Below are 18,782 nucleotides of genomic sequence, written 5' to 3'. Positions count from 1 at the left end.
GGAAATTTCGCCTGCATGGTAGCAACGTCGGAACGACCGTCCGGCAGCCAAGTTGGCAGGATGCTAGATGACTCATGCCAGAGACCAGCTGTCATATCTCCCATGGTGAGTGCCAGTAAGACTTAGTGGATCAATTGCCACAAGGATGCATTACTCGGACTCATGGAACATGATAACAGTGCTGATTGTACAACCCCTGCGCAAGCCTCACACGCATGCAGCTCCAAACAACTCCACGCACTTGATCAACTTCACTGAAGTGATAGGCAGTTCAACGTCAATTAATGACACGCCGATGCTACTAAGTATCCGCATCTTCCCCTCACCACTTCGCCAGCCATGAACTGAACAACCCCTCTATAAAAGGGACAGAAAGAAATCTACAGCAACATCTCCACACCAGGTGGGACGCAGAAAGGTGCATGCATATTCATTCCTAGCTTCCAGCGCTCATGGTAAATCTTGCTTTGCTGATGGATCAGATGCCATCGGAATGCCAGAACAGCATCTATTAGCTGCACAGCACCATTCAGGTGCTTCAACAAAAGTGCAGAGGACACCGCCCAGACAAACAATGCATCAACAGTTTGGCATCTGTATGAACAAAAGCTGCAGGAAAGTCAATCCCGTGACGCATGCGCTGCATATCTTCAACACCAGCATCAGAACACTCAATGCCTGCCATAGAAGGCCCGTGCTGCCAATCACAAGGCTGAGAACCAAAGCAGCCCCAGCACGCCAAGAAACCTCGACAATTCAACACCCTGCATTCTCCAGTCAGCATCCGGTTCGCTGCTCTGTGCTCAGCTCGCTCTTAAAACATCCCACAGCATGGCGGGCGACCAACACATCTGTGGCAGCAGCATGAGTCCTTTCTCTCAGCTCGCCGATCGGAAGTCGATATCGAGAACAACAAAGTTGCGCACAGGCTATGCGACGGGCATCTTGCCGAGCGATTTGAAAATTGCGTCCACCCGCTCCAGCTGCTCGGCGCTCGGCGGATCTGCAACCACCGCCATCAGTTTGCGGCCGAGCAGGATTGCCATGTTGGTGGTCGCTTCGGCGCCCCTTCGCTTCCCCGGGTCGCCCAGGAACGCCTCCCACTCCAGATCCACGTCACCGTCACCGATGGCGCCGTCGGAGGAGTCGGCCTGGCGCGGCCGCTTGCCCTTCTGGCCTGCAAGTACGGCAGGATGACATGCTTGGTATTGCTAATTTCTCATCTGAATCTTTAGATGTCATGCTGGGCGCTGACTCTAATAATCAAAGTCAGGCATCAGATCAGCCTAGGTGGCTGGAAATAATGTAAGTTGCATGACTGACTGACTGCGACAACACTCTTCTGTGATGACCATGCTCCAGCTCCAGATGGGTCGTGTAGTAGCTTGTTGGAGGCTAATACAGCTGCATCATCTCAACGGTACACAGGGAATCCTTGTCGAGCTTTGTAACGGCTTTGGCAGGTTTGCAACGAATGAAAGAAGCAAGAGAACAGGAACATGCTTCTGCTTATATTATGAAAATCTACCCGGACACCAGTAGGTTTGCAAAAATGTGTCCAGAAGGATGCCCAGACAGACCAGCAGTTGGCCCCACATGCAGGCATGACACTGTTCCTAGCTCCTTTCGCTGGAAAGCCTTCACATTCAGACCAGATGCAAGCTATGGCTGCACCGCTGTGCTCATGCCACATGCCATTGCCAGGATCGTCCTCGTCCATTGCTGAACTCAACAATGCTGGGGAGAGGAGAATGGCGCCCACCTGGTGTCTTGGGGGCAGCCACATCCTCGCTGTCTGCCGGATGCAGGTTCCGCTTGGCAGACTTCTTTTTCGTGCCAGCTGGCGACATCTTGCGCAATCGCGCCCCCAGCGCCACATGCTCCGGAGCCCCTGCACAGCCACACGAGCTTCTTAGTACATTTGCACTAAATTTGGCAATGCTCTGCAGTTCAAAGTTTGCGTTTGTCTCAACCTCGATCAAACGCAGCTCTTGCGGGCCAGGGAGGATTCGAGCCCCGATAACCTTGCAGGTATGCCGGCCATCCGAAGAAACACCCCTCGTTGGCCTTGCAAGACACGGTCCCCTTGCAAGGCCAGCGAAGCGCGAGCTATCCTAACATGGGAGGATGTCAAGAGAGTCTTTTGCATGGCTGCCCTGAGGCGCACCCAGGGCTTGAAGATTGGGTGATGGTTCAAGTTGAAGGCAGGCTCGGCATTGGCTGCTGTGAAGAGCTCTAAGACCAACAAAAATCTCTCTGGTGCGCCCAGCAAGTTCAAAGATCCGTTGCAGGGGTCTGAAGAAACAGCAGGCGTAACAACACATGCTGTTGTTCTGTCTCAAGTTAACCTCCAAAGAGGCCATAGGATGAGCCAGGTGATAATGCTGACTACTATATCAGGTATGAACAGCCTGTCTCCTGGAGTGCAAGGTATATCGACAGAGTGCACATAAAATCCAAACATTAAGGTAGTCGTCCACTGTGCAGGTTCATAAGAATGTCCCTTGAAACAGCCTGATAGGGGTCGCACCCTCCAGGGCGAGCTTGCTTGTGATGCGATTTGACGCCTTTGCCTTAGCAGCTCTGGCCGATGTGGACCGCGGCGTGGCAGGGGCAGCTTCCTCCACCTTCACTGTGGCTCCCTGCGCCTCCCTGGCCGCCTTTGCGGCAGCTGCCTTGGCCGCCCTGGCAGCCGCCTGTGCCTGCTGCTTTGCCAGCGTCTCCTGGCGCTTTGCTATTGCGGCGGCCATGTCTGGTGGGGGGTTGTTGTAAACCCAGGCCATCATGTGTTCCATCAGCTTGGCGTGCAGGAATGGCGTCAGCTGGCTGTCCTTCAGACCATCCTGTGCACCAACACAACACCACATGAGAAACAGCGCACGCCCCACAAAGAGTGCTTGAAAATCATTTGATTAGAATGAATTTCTATTTGAGACATATCTGCACACGTATTCAATGAACTGAGACCTGATAGGAAAAAGGATTAATGGTACGCCCAGCAGGCTGACAAGGCCCCTGGAATGTATATCCTCGCTCAGGAATCCAGGAGAGAACATTGGGTACTGCACTGTAAATGCGCAGGGCATACCTTGTCAACATTGACGGTGAAGATCGCCTCGTTGGCAACAAAGACCCCTATGACTCCTGCCCCGCCCAGGGACCAGTAGTTGTTCCTGCAATACTGCACCGTCTCAGATGATGACCAGAACAGCCTTATTGTTGATATGGAGGGTGAATACCGGCCCAAACGTGAGCAAACACTTTCCACAGCACATAGCAGTTCCATAGACCAAAAAGACCCAAAAAAGTCATGTCTATGCATGCAATGTGTACATTGTACTCAATTGTATTCTAATACACTTGTCGCCGGACGTACCTGGATCCTAGATCTGTAGGAATCGGGAAACGTTCTTGGTTAATGGTCTGTGGGAAGAGCACTGCTCACCTGCCTCCGCCGCGCTGGTTCCATCTGACTGCCTGTTGCAGGGTGAAGGGCATCTTGGGGTGCATCTCCTGGGGCACACCCTCCAGCACAGACTCGTCCACACTCACCATCTCCTCAAGATACTTGTAAGCATTCTTTGCCTTGAAGTACTCCGCTTTGATGATGAATTGGCTCTGCACATCACAGTGCCAGGTGTCAGCATGACCAAGGATGCATCCCAAGGATCAAAAAATCCAGTTGAACTGCTGATGGCAAGCTTAAGTAAGACATCCCCTCTTGCTTGAGCTGACCTGTCGACTGCTGAAGGGAAGCTCATGTACGGCACCACAAAACCCTCTTTTCGCCTGGTTCTCTGCTAATCTCTTTGTCAGCATGACAAGGTAGCCCCGGCTGATACTGAGCACCCTGCCCATAGCTGATTGGGTCTTGCCTGATCTGGCAACAACCAATAAGGGGTATGAAAATGGCAGCCTTACATACAGCCTGTCTGTACAAGCACCTTGCCTCTGGCAGTTCTTGTACTCAGAGGCACATGCATTCTCAGATTCAAACGAGTAGCAACTTGAAACTCCGAGTGTACCTGTGAATCCGCCTTGGAGAAGAAGGAGGGCTCTCGGTCGAGCATGCGGCACACAATGGCCATGTGAAGCCCAGACTTTCTGTCGTTTGCCATTTCCAAGCGCGGTGTCGCATCTTTGTCCTGTGCACCACCCACTCTCACTGAATGCGCACGCTATTCCAACAGTGTCAACAGCGAGTCATTGCAGTGTCTACACAACACCATCCCCTGCACCTTCAACTGCCTAAAAAACACAGATCCACATCAGGGAAGATATAGCGCTGGCGCGCTCAGAGCCAAGTATGAAGAACATATTCCTCCCGTGTCATGCTGCTTGCATGAACGCAAAGCACTTTGAGCACCGCGCGCCGCTTGTGAGGTGCCATGAGCGGACCATCATCTCTTACTGGTCAGCATGCCTTGAGGGTTCAAGGCCTGAATTGAAGGGATGGCGTGGCATTACCTGGTATGCGAGCAGCAGCCAGCCGAGGGTGCCGCTGGGGTGCTGGATGGGGATGACAGGGCTGACACTGCCAGACGCCTCTGCTGCAGCCACGATGCAATTGGCGCTCAAATCCACCGGCTCCTTCTGGCGCTGCACGAAGAACTTGATGGGCAGCTCCTCAAAGGCCCTCCCCGGATACTGCTCATTCCACAAGGCCTCATGCAACCCCCTGCGCCAACACAGGCGCAGTACAGATCGCCGAGTGCTTTGTTTATTTGACACCTGCTGCAGCCAGAGGAAGGCTGAAAGACATGGAAGGGAGGTAGTTCTTCCTTCCATGCACAAGCAGATATCTGAATGTATAGGGAAAAAACCACTCATCCAGAGCATATGAATTGAACAGCAGGCATGCTTATCGCATGAACAAGGAAACACATGTGAGCTCAACCCCGCAAACAGGATCAGGACTGGGCAAAGAGGGGCCACACCTGAACATGGGATGAAGGAGGTAGATCTGTGCAATGTGCTGGCTGATGCTCAACCTGTCCCCACATGCAAATCTGTCAGGTTCAGCATGCAGGTAGTAGAGACACACCATGACTGCGCACAGTGCTCCTACAGGGGTACAATGACAACTAATTTCTTCATAGAGATGACATTGCCACTTAATTTGATAGGAAAAACCATCAGATGCAAGGAAAACCACTGTTGACCTGTCTCTCGACAGCAGGAGCTTGTTGAGCTGGCAAGAAGGCTGGCAGAGGTTGCAGCGCACTTGTTGTCATGGTCGCGAACCAGGTCCGGCCTGCCATCGATGTCGGCTGGGATCAGGCGATTGGGAGGCTCGCTGCAGGGGGTGGCAATCACAAACATTGTTCCTGTGCCCTCCCCAAACTCCTTGAACAGGTCCAGCAGCGCTGCAAAGGAGTCTTTGAAGGTGCTGTCATCCCCAGCTAGCATCATGTCCGTCCCCTGCATTATGCAAACTCAAAGTTTAAGTCGCAGCCAGCATTCATAAAGGTAATTGAACATTCATCCACATCAGTCGTGTGCAGGTGATCAGAGCTGCAAATGATGTACTACTCAGAGTGAAGCACGGGGATGTACAGAAGATACCTTCAGGACTATCTCCTGTGATTCCGTTGGGGTCTTATTGAGGAGCTGGATTTTGGCGCTGATGCCTTCCTGCTCATCGAGCTTCCGTTTGTACACAAAGTCTGCAAAGATTCAATCAGGAAGAAGAGGTCAGCCACTCATCGGTCTCGTAATTGTTACATTACTCTCTGCAGTGATATAGCCACCCCCTGATCTTGGCAGAAATTGGCGTGCATTCAGCAATAAGTGAGCTCAAAGCGTGCCTGCGTGGACCGGCAGGTATGCCCACTGCAGGGACTCCTTGCCATGCTGTGCCAGGGCTTTGTTGAGAGTCTCCCCATTCCTGACAATGTAACGCTCCCTCTGGGCGCCGTGGCCGTGGCAGACAAACGTGTACACATCATCAGCCAAGGGGGGCAAGCTGTTCTTCATGCCACCTGTGTATGCAAATGACACTCATGACTCTGCTGACAGAGAAGGTGCTGCACATGCTTGCATGCTCGGATTGCCTTGTTGCTGGTCGTCCACCAGCAGTAAAAGTAACAAATAGGTATGCAAAGAACAAACGTAGTTGGGACAAATCTGAGAAAACACGGCGGGTGCAGCGATTACCTCCATGCCTCCCAAGCCCCTTCTTTTCAACAAGATACTTTGCGGTGTAACCCCTTGTGTGTCCCAGGGAGGAAGCCTCCTCTTCGAAAAAGGTGGAGGAGAAGCCGGTGCCATTGTCCCTTATTATCAGAATTTCCTTCGTGTCTTCAGGTCCCAGACGGACTTTCAAGGTGTAGATGTGGGCCTCTGTCGCGTTGGCTTTGCCCTCAGCATACATGGCATTCTCGAGAAGCTCTTGAATGGCCTGTATCAACACACGTGGTTAGCGTAGAATCTCGAAAATGTATTTATTTCAACAGAAAAGCCGTTGTAGTGAGTGTATCGCAGCTGCTCAATATGAAAGTAGGCAAGCGTCCCATGATCAGGGAAGACGCACTTCATAGAGATCAAGGTCAGATGCCCCCCTCTTCCAGTGCCCGTGCGAAACCTTTATATTGTTGATGGCCAACACCATGTCGATGTGCTAACAGGCCTCCTATACCTATGTGGCTCTGTGGCCGCGATCCATAGTACACGGAGTTAAATGCCAGCTTTCCTTATGCAAGGTCCTCACACGAAAGCTGATCCGTCGGTAATCAGTTTGTGTAGGGTAAACAATATAAATCTCGAGCAGATTTAGCAATAAGGGGCGACGAATTTCTGTGTGTTGAAGAACAACAAGATCGCAAGATTGATCCCTACGACCGCTTCATGTAATCCTTGCGACTTCTGACCAGATGCACTTGCTTTCAAGCGAAGCAAAGATTTGAAGGTGCAGCTTCTTCGTTGGAGTGTTTCTAGTACATGCCTTTCCTCAATGATGAGTGAGCGCGTGAAATGATATCCGAGAGCAAAGCATGCGGACACGTTTATATTACGGAACCCCTTGATATATATAGCATTCCCCTTGATTTATCCCTTGTCATATAATAAAACCCTAACGAAAAGCTCACCTTGCCTTCAATGTTGGCGTGCTGGAGGCCTCCATGCCTGAATGTGTACTGGGCAGTGTTCCAAATCGCGTCGAAGGCGTCGCAAGAGCATTATGATGTTATAGGAGTGGACCAAGGCGCTGCTGGGACAAGATTTGCTGCCGGGAAACGCTTCTCGGTGCCCGAATATCTCGAGACATCAAGGTGGGAAAATGCCCGTCTTCTTGGCTGTTGACAGCCAGGGCCGCGAAAGCGCGCATTATGCTTCTGGAAACTTCAGCTGCAGGCTCGTGGGTTGTATCCTGCCTTGGGTGCTGGTTGAAGGCCACTTGTGGGGCTGTCAGAGCGGGGCAGCGGAGCTGTTGGAAGGCGGTGGGCTAGTTGGTTTAGTCAAAGTCTGATCTGGGTTCTAGACGTGCCCCGGGGGACATCTCGGCCGCTTGAAGACGTTGAGCTGGCCGGCATCCCTTCGCATCTTCCAGGTGCTGGGGTTTGTTCGCTGCGTGCGGACACTCCCTTACGTGCTCTTCTGCAGGCCAGCGATTTTTCAAAGATTATTGGAGGGATATGTGCGATGGCTTGGCGTGGTTCGCCGTTTTTCAAGAAGTCTGGTGCCGGTTCCGGCCCTGATCCTTGTCGCATTCCACCAGAAAGAAACATCACAGCAGCCAGCCAGTGCTGATATCTTCCTAGGGCCGCCTGCTTCTGGTCTTTCAGACCTGTTTTGTCAGAAGCCTTCAAGAAGTGGTTTTACGACGGATGGTGTGTGTTCTTCGCAGGAGGACGTTGTCTCGAGGAAAACAGGCGACCTGGTTGTGTGTGTGCTTGTTTTGGAGTGGTCAGCACGCTAAAAGCTGCCGGTGTACGGCGGAAGTCGTCAGCTTCTTAGCAAATGCAGCGAAATCTGGCAGCTGGAGTCGTGCCAGCTGGGTTTCAGGCAAGCCGGAGAATTCAGTCAGCAGCTTGATCCCATCCAAAAAAAAGGCTTGGGGAGTCATAGCAGCGCAGTGAGCCTTTGCCGAGGCAGCAAAGGCTACGAAGAGATACTACAGCACCGAATTCACGTGTGTGCTCCCCGTGCGGGTGCACCCTCCTTGCCTGCCATGGAGGGTGCAGCTCAGACCCATCAAAGGCTTTCAGCGGCTGCCTCACCTGCAAGGAGCAGGCCAGTGGAACGTCTACCTTCAGTGGTAGCAGGTGTGCCCATCTGAAAGCTGTTTGGTGCTTTTGGGACAGCTGCATGCCACGGCTTGCTGTGTCGACGCACGAAAGCTTTTACTTCAGTGGCACTGTCTTCTGCATTCTTCATACTTCTTTGGCTGTAAGTGCAGAGTGTCGTCTCCCTGCAAATGAATGCCCGCAATGCCTGCATGTGCACCAGAGGAATTCTTCAGGACCCTTTTTTGTCATGGCAGGGAAAGAGGTAGTTGGCAGGAAGCTTGCCATCTGGAAGAACAGAATGGGAGAGTGGGTCAATGGCAAGCTGGTGGAATTTGACATGGCCAGTGGGCAGCACAAGGTGTGATGACCTGCTCTTCCCCTTGTATGACCTCAGTGTGACAACATTGCTTTTATCCATTTGCTCTCCAAACCTGTCGACCAAAACTTATCTGTGAGTCTGTGGGTAGTGAGACTCAGATGCTGTGATCTTTCGAATCAGATGCTATATCTGTGACAATATTGACTACGTGCAAATATCATGCATGTACACGAACTCCTTACGTGTCCTTACGTGGCACAAACTTGGTGGTCGTTGGTAAGGACATGTGGTCTGATCGGGAGATATGTTCCATGCAGGTGCGCTATGAGGAGCGCGGGTCGCGGGACGAGGAGTGGCTGAGCCTGTCAAAGTGCAGGTTTGCCTGGCAGGCAGACCTGCCCGCGGGTAGCCACCCAAATCCCACATTTGTGCCCGGCCTGACGCCCTCGGGGCATGATGCTGTGGACCATAAGGTGTGAATCCGCTGCTCTGCGCTGTCATGTCTTACTTGGGAGCATTTTCCACAATGCCTACTCCTCATGTGCTGGAGCTGGCTGTTGCCATTTTCCTCGATTAAGGGAAAGCATGCGGCCACCACCGACACATTCCAAGGCTTGACTGGCAGCTGAGGCCCTTTTGCGCAAGCATGCATGTTGGCCTTCTGCGAGGGCACAGCATTCTCGGCAAATCACCGATACAGGTGCTTGCAGAGGGAAGGCCTGTATACCGGGTGTGTAATTATGGCAGGAATGGAGGCTGATATGCGTGCCATATGTGTTGCACAGGTGAAGGTGTTCTGGCCGGGGATGGGCAAGTGGTACGCAGGCAAGGTCGCGGCCTACGACGGCCGCTCAGCCAAGCACACCATCCTGTACAAGGACGGCGACGTGCAGAAGCTGACGCTGCGCCACGAGGCAGTTGTGTGGCCAGACGTGCCCGGCCTCGACGGCCGCGGGCTGGCCGCGCGGCAGGCCGGTGAAGCCGACGCTCCGGAGGTGCGCCTGCCCGGCAGCTGCCGCTCATCTGGTTCTTTGCTTTATATCTTGCAGGCCTCCTTAGATCTGGCGGCTATTTGTACAAGTGCTGTTATCAGGCACGCCAGATGGTGCAGTCAGGCTAGACTGATTTGAGCGTTCATGAAAATAGCTGCCGGCCGACAGAGGCTAGGGAAATCTTGGAGCTCGCAGCGCACAGGATACATGTTGACTCAGAGGATCCTTTGAAGTTGTTGCAGCAGAGCAGATGCACAGGCTTTGCATGGGTTGGGCTGTGCCCTTGTGTTGAATGAAGGATCCTAAGCAAAGTGGCAAATGCTGCAGGGTGTGAGGGGTGGATCCCCGGGAGCGGAGCGGCAGAGGAGAGGACCGGCGGAGGCAGAGCAGGGCAGCAGCAGCACGGGGGCGCGCAAGGCGGACGCCAAGAGGGATGCTGCCTCGGAGCCGCAGGGGCCGGCGTGCAAGAGGGCGCGCCGCTTGAGACAGGACGGCGGCGCCGCCCCGGCCAAGCCTGCCGACAGCAACTGCTCCGACGCGCTCTCGCAGGTTTGCAACTCACTGAAGAGATGCTTCCTGTATTGGTATGAATTTTGGTATTTGCTTGTCTCAATGCAGAGTGGTGCATGCACGCGATGGTTTGAGCTGCCCCTGCCCGACTCTCCAAGTGATTGCAGCTGAAAGTGGAGTGTAACGGCCATCACTCGGCACCCACAGGCGGTGAAAATAGGATTCAATGAAAGCACCTTATGTTGTGCTTGATGTCAAACACTTACTAAGCAATCTTGTCACCTGCGCTTGGCTCAATTGAGGTCAGCTTTGTGTTCTTTGCTCGCTCTTAGCTGATGATTTTGTTGTGATGCGCACGCAGGACTTCTCGCAGCAGAACGGTGGCAACCACCATTTGGCGCGCAACGGCCGGGGGGCGGCCGCCTCGCACCCGGAGAGCCACCCCTCGGGTTCACCCTCGGGCGGGTTTGTCAGCACGGAGCCTGCCGCCACCCACTTCACTTCCACTGGTGGGCAGCGCTCTGGGGAAGGTCACCAAGCTTCTGGCAGCGCCGCAGACCACACAGAGAAGGGTGAGCGCACTCGTCAGCCTCAATCCCCACCAAATCATCTTAATGCCTAATCTGTCAGGCCTGCAGTGCATCATGCGGTGAAAAGGAAAAACGGAGTACCTCTGCAATGAGGGCATGTGCTGTTGAAAATTGAGAGAAACATGCCCGAGGCAAAGGTTTGGGTTAATTTGATTCGAGCAGTGTTACTTGTTGCCACGCAGCATAAACTTAGCTGGCTGCATCGTAATAAGCTGCCAATGTGGCATCGAGTGCCTGCCACACCGTCTCTGGCAGGATATCGAGCCTTTAATTATCTCTTGCGATGGTATCTGCTTGGATCTACACCACTGCAAAATTGTTGTGGTTGTGGAGAATGCTGCTGCCAGTGATGTGAGGTATAAGGGATCTGGTGTTCTGCAGGGATGAATGGCGGCAGAGCAACACCTGCCACCTCCAGCTCGGCAGCAGAGGCTGAGGTGGAGATTGTGGGCCGGCCTGCCCATGCGCAGAGCACCTTCCATGGAGGTGCGCAGCCACTGCCCCTCACACCATATTGTGGCGACCTGAGGAATGCCGTTGTGATGTGAAGCTTGGGTTTAATCTTGTTGTTGTGGGCGCGACACCATTGCAGCGCAACAAGTTGAGTCGTTGCCCCACAGGCATGCATGGAAATGGTGGAAGCAACGCGCAGCTGCCAAGCCCCAGCGGATCTGCGGTGCAGCCAAGTTGCGCTCCTGACCTGCCACCGCTCCACACGGTGTGTGATCCGCCTTCTCTTCGATCACTAGTTAAGCATTTCAAAATGCCTTTCCACTTGAGGCTGTGAAGATGCACTCGCTTGTGAGATGACGGTGAGGGCTGCAGGGAATTTCCAATTTTTCCACCAGGGCCTGTCTCGCAGATATCTCAGCTTACTCTTGCTCAGACTGAAACTGGGCGAGTTTGGCTGGAACAGGCGCAAGATCAAGGGTTGGAGCTGCAGCAGAGAGGCGGCGGCAGGGGTCGCGGAAGAGGACGCGGCGGCCGGGGCCGGGGGCGCGGCCGGGGCGGCCGAGGGCGCGGCGGCGGGCCGGCAACGCCCCGGGACGGCCAGCCGGACATCACGCACGCACTGGAAGCCGTGGTAGGCTCCAGGGTTGGCGTGTGGTGGTCTGAGGACGAGGCCTTCTACAAGGTGCGCACCTGTGAATCAGTGCCCAGTGCACACCTTCTGTTCACTTCGTGGCACCATGCGGCATGGGCTCAGACGCATGCTTGCTGTGAGCCCATGATGACTGTGAAGGACGCGCATGTCTTGATGAGGAACACCCTCTTGAAAGGCTCGTCCTTGGTTCTGTCGCGCACTACAATCGATATTTGAAACAGCCTGTCGGGTCTGTATATAATATCATGATCCCTTTAATCATATTGTGATTTTTAATATGTTTTTGGGGTGGCGTGCAGGGAGAGATCTTGGCGTTTGACTCGTACCACAAGCGCAACAAGATCTTGTACGATGATGGGGAGGAGGAGTGGGTGGCGCTGCAGCGGGAACTCTTCTCCTGGCTCACTCCCCGGGCGCTTGCGGCAGGTGGGGGCCCACCTCTGTCCTTGCCATATTGGGTCTTGTACATCCTAGCTCCATCTTGAGTCATGACAGATGGTGCTGATGGAATGTGTTGGTGAGGACTCTGGAGTCATGGCATGAACCTTTTAGTTGTTGGTGCACTGCAAGATGTAGGTACTAGGATCCAAGCAGGAACTTGTTCTTCCAAGGCTTCAGACGAGAATGAAGGCCTTTTATATTTCTGCAGGTGCAACCCCGGAGCTGGCATCCGCCATGCGCCTCTTGGGCGCCCGCAACGCAGGGGCCGCGCCGCCGGTTGCTGATGTGGGCAGCCCATCTGTAGTGGAGATCCTTCCGCAGGCGCCTCTTCAAACGCTGGCCCCAGCGCCTCTTCAGGCAGTGCTGGCTGCTACCGCTGCGCTGCCGGCCGGCCCCCTGGCGGCGGGTGCATCCGCGGCCGGCCCGCAAGGCTCGGCGGCTGTGGGCTGGCGAGTGTCTCTGCCGTTTGCAGGTGACTGCCCTGCGAGCTTTTGCTTCAATGAGTGTTCTGATAATTAGAGTCTAATCTGCTGTACATGTATGGAGTCGCTGGAGTCCTTGCAATACATTAAGGTTCCTGATGGTCGTCATGTGCATTGATGCCTTCAAGGACTTTCACAGTCTTGCCAGGCCTTCTCCCTGCGCTGCTGTCTGACCTGATCTATGCAGTTGTTCGCCGCCCTTTGCCAGTCATTATCACCATGCAAGGCCCTCCTGGATCTGCAGTTAACTTACTGTCTGTGTCGCGTTGCCCCTTCAGGCGATGGCACGGTGCACCGCGGGGAGATCTTGGCGTTCAAGGAGGAGAGCGGGCAGCACCAGGTGTTCTACGAGGATGGCGAGGACGAGTGGGTCGACCTGGCAGCGCAGAAGGTGGACTCCTGGCAGGAGCCCGTCCGCGGCGTTGTCACCGCCCCGGGCCTCCCTGAAGGTGCGCCTCATTTGAACCTCCCCTATACGTGTGGCTGTGCGGGATGAGAGCCATGCAGTGCTGATGCGAAGCACTTCTCGAGAGAGCCAGAACCTAGTGCATGTGTACGCTAGGGCCAAGCTTCTCGCTCTTTGTTTGGAACTGATGTGCGGCATTTCCGAGACAGTAGAGCCTTTTGCATGCGTGCACCTGGACCGAAGGTGTCACCTTTAAATGCAGTAAGGCGTGCAGCACTTGCAGATTCAATTTACAGTATTATGCGCTGATGGCGTGGGTTGAGAGGGAACCTGTTTTGGCGCAGGCACGGCGCTGCCTAAGGGGCGCGCCGCGATTGGCTGGCGCATCGGCGTGTACTGGCGTGACGATGCCGTCTTCTACCCTGCCGAGATCCTCGGGTTTGACACCGGCACCGGCCGCCACCAGGTCCTCTACGATGATGGTGCGCCATGCCTGCCATCCTTTATTCCCATTAAAGCAGATTCCAGCCCCACAGATCTGTTGTAACAGAGCTTGGTGCAGAGCAGGGATGTTGATTTGACAGATCTTGCAAGCCAACTCTGCTTCGTCTGCATGTCTGCTGGTACATTTTCTCGCGAGAACTTTTTCTTGTCTCCCAGGCCATACACCGCATGTTGCGAAATGGCTTCTAAGCACTTATCCACTCGCCTCGCTATGGCTGTCGAGATCTCACACGAGGGCAAAGGCTAGGAGACACTCTATACCGTATACAATGAAAGTGATGCATGTACAAGTGTGCACTCTGCAGGTTCACCTTGCCTTCTTGGCATAAGAAAGATGATGATACTGAAGATAATATTGGCGCAGGCGAGGAGGAGATGGTGAGCCTGACGACGGAGAAGGTGAAGTGGCTACTGCCGCCGGGGGTGCGCGGCACCGCCGACAGCAGCGACGAGGACTCGGAGGACTCCGAGGAGGATTCAAGCGAGGAGGAGGAGGAGGAACGCCCTCGCAGGCGCTCCTCCCGCCGCCGCGGCCGCGCCCGGGCCGGCCCCGGCAAACGCCGCGTCGGCCGCCGGCCGCAGCGATCGCCCTCCTACGAGCCCTCGGTGCGCTGTAGGAATAGGTTTTTTTGCAGGGTTCTGCTCGTTGTTTCAAGGCCAGGCGTGTGCAAGAGGGGCATGCATTTGGAGCACGGGGGCGTGCAAGATAGCTATTGTTATGTGGGCCCAGAACTTACCGCGTTCTGTTGTCAATGAAATCTTCATGCCCCAGTCCTAGGCTTGCATGCCCTTTTTGGAGGCGCCTGTTAGCGTCCATGGGGATAACTCGGCATGCTTTCCCTGCTATCTTGCTCTTTACAGCTTTGACAATAGAGATGCCTCAGGTGTCTCATGAAGCATTGTAATTTTCTGGCCTATTGTTTGGGTACATGCTGTTGTATGGTACTGATGGGTTGTCCGTGGCTTGCAGGAGAGGCGCATGCGCTTCGATGGGCCGCACTGCCACCAGCCGACGCGCTTTGGCCCCACCACCCACACGCCCCCAATATCCCCAACCTTTGCGCGAAAGGCCACTGCGCACGGCTCGCTGGTAAGCCCTTGCCTCCCCTCTGACGTCAGCTCAGCACCATCGATCTTCAGACTCCGCATTTCACAGTGAAGACCAGATATCCTAGGGCCCGACTTACTGACATAAGAAGTGAGCCATGCCCTGTTGCAGTGGGCTTGCTTTCAACTCCCATATTTGCATTATTGGTCTCTTTGCATTGAAACATGATCTGGGCATAAGAACGTCACAACAACACCTGCTTGTGCAACCACTGCTCACACGGGGGTCGGGCTGCGCTCTTATCGGAACACGGCTGACATGTGTATCTGTCTACCCATTGCAGTGTCTGTACCCGGAGGACACACCAGACGGCGTCATACCGCAGTCGTTCGTGGCGCTGGCCCCGCCGATCCTGGTGCCGCGGCGCGGCGCGAACCGGGAGCCGGTGCTGACGCGCGACGTCTCTGCCGAGCGGGGGGTCCGCCTCCCCAACGGCACGCGCCTGCGCATCACCCGCATCAACATCTTCCTGAGTGAGGAGGACGGAGGGGACACCGCCAGAGATGCTCCCGCGGCAGCTGCCGCGCAGCCGTCCCCGGCGGCGGCCGACGATGCGGCGCCGGGAAACGGCCCGGAAATAAGCGGCGCGCCGGGGAAGCCGGCCGCTGGGGGCAATAAGGCGTGCGAGCTGCGGGACGTGCTGGCGCGCGTGGCGACGGCCGAAGCGTGCATAGCGCAGCAGGCCAGCCAGGAGTACCCGGTGCGCCCTCTTCTGTGTTGGCAGCGTTCCTTCTTCACTGAGAGATGCTTGGGGTGGTGGGAAAAAAAATTTATTTTGTATGCGCCATCTTCGTCTTTTGTTTGAGTGTTAGAAGCTTATACATCTAGAAACTGAATTGAAGGTTCAAAAGCCTTATACTCTGTGACTCCAAGCACAGCGAGCTGAGCTGTGTCTGTTGGTGTGCATTTGTGCGTCTTACTGATGATGTGTGGTCTGGTGGTGCAGATGGCGCATGAGGCCAGCGAGGATGGCACCACTGGCCAGTTTGCCGCAGGCCGGCAGTTTTTGGCGCAGGGCTCCTTTGCAGGTAACACCCTCCTTTGTGCATGTTGCAAATTTATTCCGACAAGTTCTTGCTTTGTGCAGCAGGCAGCTGGTTGGTTGAGAGAAAAGCTACTTGACGAGGTCCCTTGTGATAGATGCGTTCCAAGGGGCCTGATGATGATGTGTGTCTGATATCAATTGCAGGTCACACCTCAGCGGCTGAGAGCGAGCATGCAAGTAAGGGCAACACAGTGGCCTCACCCTTCCCGCCCACCCCCATGAGCGCCGTGTCACTGCCTGGACCGGACGCCACTCCCGCCTCAACAGCTACTCCTGACTCCGCGACACCTGGCACCGGTGCGCCTCTTCAGGCTCACAATCACTTGGCTTTGGCCCCTTCCTGTGCTTCTCAATCTTGCTGCATTTTTGAGATTAGTCATACCTTGGAAGGGTTGTGCAAGACGGGACATATGGTGGGGAGGAAGACAGGGACGGGGTACTTATGTGGTGTTTGTACATTTGTGCAGGCGGCTCCGAGAAGTGGGCGGCGACCTCGGCAGGTCAGGCGGTGATCTCAGCGAGCGCACTGTGGAGCACGCTGGTGCGGCCGCAATCGCCCTTCGGCCTGCCCACCAGCCAGGACGGCCTGCCCGGCCCCGGCACCGACTCCTACGCCGCCATGGCAGCCGAGGGCACCGGCTGCGCGCTGTCCAACGGCAGTAACGGCCATGTGACGTCGCCGGTGGACTCGCCGATGGATGAGGACCGCACGGTGCCGGATATCCACCGCAGCGCAGTAGGGAGCGCTGACGCAGACGCGGCCCTGCACGACGGGCAGCTGGCGCTGCCTAACGGGCACAAGCCGCACGCGCTGCTCACGGCCAGTGCGGCGGCGGCGGTGCACAAGAGCGGCAGCTTCGGCATCCCGGAGACGCCCTCGCTCGGAGGCGAGCTGCGCGGCGGCTTCAGCCTGCCGCAGCGCCTCAACTCCCTCCAGATGCAGGTGGGCACCGCAGCCTGACACAGCGTTCCCCTGGAACCTAAAAAAGTGAAATTCCCACAGGTGGGGCACCCTGTTGCATCATGAAAGACAGGGATGACCTTGCACCAAGCCAACAGCTCAGCTTGTCGCCACTATGTGTCTCCATGCAGATGATGCAGCAAATCATTGCTCAACGCGCAACTGTCGAGGCTCAGCCTGCATCTAGCTGGAAGTAATGTTATGCAGCATTTTGCAGGCTGAGCAAGATATTCATATCGAATGTCGCATAAACTGGAAGGTGCATGCAGAATTGAGGCAAAATATGCAGCCACTGTACCTCCCAAAGTCTTGCTGATTACACTGGGTGCTGATGCAGGGCAAGTGCACAAGCAACGGTGGCGATCCGGCGTTGGTGAATCCTCAGCAAGGGGATCCGCCGCGCACATGCCATGGAGAGATCGAGGCTGCGCGAGAGGGGGTCACTGTTGTGCAGTGAGAGCAGCAATTCTTCCGCGGTGCAGCAACATCCGGACGTGAGCTGGATAAGGTGAAAAGACACGCAGCTTGAGCAAGGCTGAAAAGATGTAACTATCACAGAAGTCTTGCGTCAATTGAAAGGCGATTCCAGTCAGCCGTCAGTGGATGTTTTAGCTCGCAACCTGGGATGGCAAAAGGGCTGGACACAAATGCAGCGCTCGATTAAACCTTGGGACCCTCGTGTACATTTTCTAGAGTGAGGATACCCAGTAGCGATTGGTCTCAAGAATCAGAAAAACAGCAAATGGCAGCTGTATCTTGCCAATCTAAAAAAGAAAGCGTGCTGTTTTTGATGAAGCACTCTTCAGACGCAAGACTGGTTTCTCTAAACGCAGCAAGACCTTGAACGCTAGTCTATTTGGGATGAGGTGACAGTGTCTGGGGCATCTTTTCATGGTGTGATTCTGTCTGGCAAGATGTGAGCTCAGCTCAACGTGGACAGGATATGGGACATGCCAGGACGCTGTTATCAAATAGGAATTATTCTTAGCCGTGTGGGGATCTGACCAGTGTTCTTTGCAAGATGGGTGCAACCCCTCTCTGGCTGCCATTGTTGGCATGCTTGCGTCTCACAGCAGCACCAATTTCATTTCTCTAGAGCTCTGGGGTGGTCGAGACTTCCTCAGCATTGGAAGGGTGTGGCAATTGGGCCACCCTGTGCCAAATAAAAAGTAATACTCCCCTTTAGCGACTGACAAACTGCATGGAGACGTGTGACCTTGAAGGCAATCTTGTGATTGCAGAGCAGTGTGTGTGGAGTTGTCTTTGCTTCTCAAAAAGTATGATATTTGGTTTCAGACAAAATCCTGGCGTATGCGGAGACAGCATTCTTGTGGTTGGTGATGCATGATCTTGGGCGTAATTTAGGTGTGTGAGGTGTTCTCAACAGCAAAGGAGTTCTCAAGAGCAACTATGCGCCTCCGTTCATGCTTGATGAGATTTGTTTGGGGTGCCACGTGTTGCTCCTGGAAATTTGCTTGCCGTTCCATGACATTTTTGACATGCACGGCCTCACTGAGTCAGGATCTTGCAGGTGTGGGGTTTTGACTCGCATGGCTAGATTTGGGCCTCGCTTTCCTGGAAGATTATGGGTTTCAGAGATAAGAAAAGGTTTGTTTGTAAAGCACCCACTTACAGTATCTGTAAGTCGATGGGTGTTAGCGGCTGCAAAGCCTAACTTGGATCTTGTGTGAATGCTTAGTGTAAGAGGGGTTGGTGTCATCCGTGGCAAGAGGGTTGCGTGTCTTCAGGGACATGAATTTATATAGAGACGATCGTGAATGCGAGACGTGAGTGGTTTCTGATCAGTACGCCCAAGCAAACGCTCTCAAGCAACACCTTATCAGCCATCAATGCGTAGTCCTTTTCAAATTTGTCCTGTATCGTATGACAAGAACAGCCCAGCTCATCCAGGCAGAACGTCAAAGCATGTATATCCTTACATAAGTTGTAACGACATTCAATGAAGCAGAGAGGTGCCAACGGCCCATTTTCATCGCAATGGCGTGTGGGGCAACCTGGCTTTACAGTGCGCTTAGGCATTGACTTGAACGAGACACAACCATAACAACCTTGTCAACTTTTTCAAACACA

General features: G+C 54.4%; 3 protein-coding genes across 3 annotated transcripts; 1 reads left to right on the top strand and 2 right to left on the bottom strand.

The window, feature by feature from the left end:
• Positions 1–929: 929 nt before the first annotated feature.
• On the bottom strand, positions 930–6,943 carry COCSUDRAFT_64702 (hypothetical protein; the record flags this gene model as incomplete). The annotated part of the gene is made up of 11 exons (XM_005651365.1): positions 6,533–6,943; positions 6,157–6,400; positions 5,818–5,981; positions 5,225–5,421; positions 4,468–4,678; positions 4,026–4,145; positions 3,446–3,618; positions 3,089–3,173; positions 2,531–2,843; positions 1,763–1,891; positions 930–1,177 (listed from the first exon to the last, which is right to left on the bottom strand). Exons 1-11 carry the CDS (start codon positions 6,608–6,610, stop codon positions 930–932), a joined length of 1,962 nt encoding a protein of 653 aa, XP_005651422.1. The 5' UTR covers positions 6,611–6,943.
• A 260-nt stretch (positions 6,944–7,203) lies between these two features.
• On the top strand, positions 7,204–17,387 carry COCSUDRAFT_46268 (hypothetical protein). The gene is made up of 20 exons (XM_005651364.1): positions 7,204–7,271; positions 7,847–8,264; positions 8,483–8,586; positions 8,865–9,020; positions 9,333–9,542; positions 9,867–10,088; positions 10,411–10,621; positions 11,021–11,125; positions 11,614–11,774; positions 12,044–12,170; positions 12,394–12,657; positions 12,946–13,116; positions 13,418–13,555; positions 13,942–14,183; positions 14,548–14,667; positions 14,969–15,385; positions 15,632–15,713; positions 15,875–16,027; positions 16,198–16,673; positions 17,029–17,387. The coding sequence occupies exons 2-20, from the start codon at positions 8,171–8,173 to the stop codon at positions 17,146–17,148; spliced, it is 3,573 nt and encodes a 1,190-aa protein (XP_005651421.1). The 5' UTR covers positions 7,204–7,271; positions 7,847–8,170; the 3' UTR covers positions 17,149–17,387.
• Positions 17,365–18,654, bottom strand: COCSUDRAFT_32297 (hypothetical protein). Its single transcript, XM_005651363.1, has one exon. The coding sequence runs from the start codon at positions 18,409–18,411 to the stop codon at positions 18,100–18,102; it is 312 nt and encodes a 103-aa protein (XP_005651420.1). The 5' UTR covers positions 18,412–18,654; the 3' UTR covers positions 17,365–18,099.
• Positions 18,655–18,782: the final 128 nt, after the last annotated feature.

Source organism: Coccomyxa subellipsoidea, assembly GCF_000258705.1.
Source record: "Coccomyxa subellipsoidea C-169, whole genome shotgun sequence".
NCBI classification, from domain to species: Eukaryota; Viridiplantae; Chlorophyta; class Trebouxiophyceae; family Coccomyxaceae; genus Coccomyxa; species Coccomyxa subellipsoidea.
Note: the sequence above shows the minus strand (reverse complement) of the source record. Positions and strands in the feature narration are given on the sequence as shown.

Excerpts from the sequence above, each read along its gene's own strand:
- COCSUDRAFT_32297 (XM_005651363.1), bottom strand. The coding sequence starts at position 18,411 with ATGACACCAACCCCTCTTACACTAAGCATTCACACAAGATCCAAGTTA.
- COCSUDRAFT_46268 (XM_005651364.1), top strand. The coding sequence starts at position 8,171 with ATGGAGGGTGCAGCTCAGACCCATCAAAGGCTTTCAGCGGCTGCCTCA. Across the intron at positions 14,668-14,968 it reads CCACTGCGCACGGCTCGCTG|TGTCTGTACCCGGAGGACAC; the intron begins GTAAGCCCTTGC and ends TACCCATTGCAG. Across the intron at positions 16,674-17,028 it reads TCAACTCCCTCCAGATGCAG|GGCAAGTGCACAAGCAACGG; the intron begins GTGGGCACCGCA and ends GTGCTGATGCAG.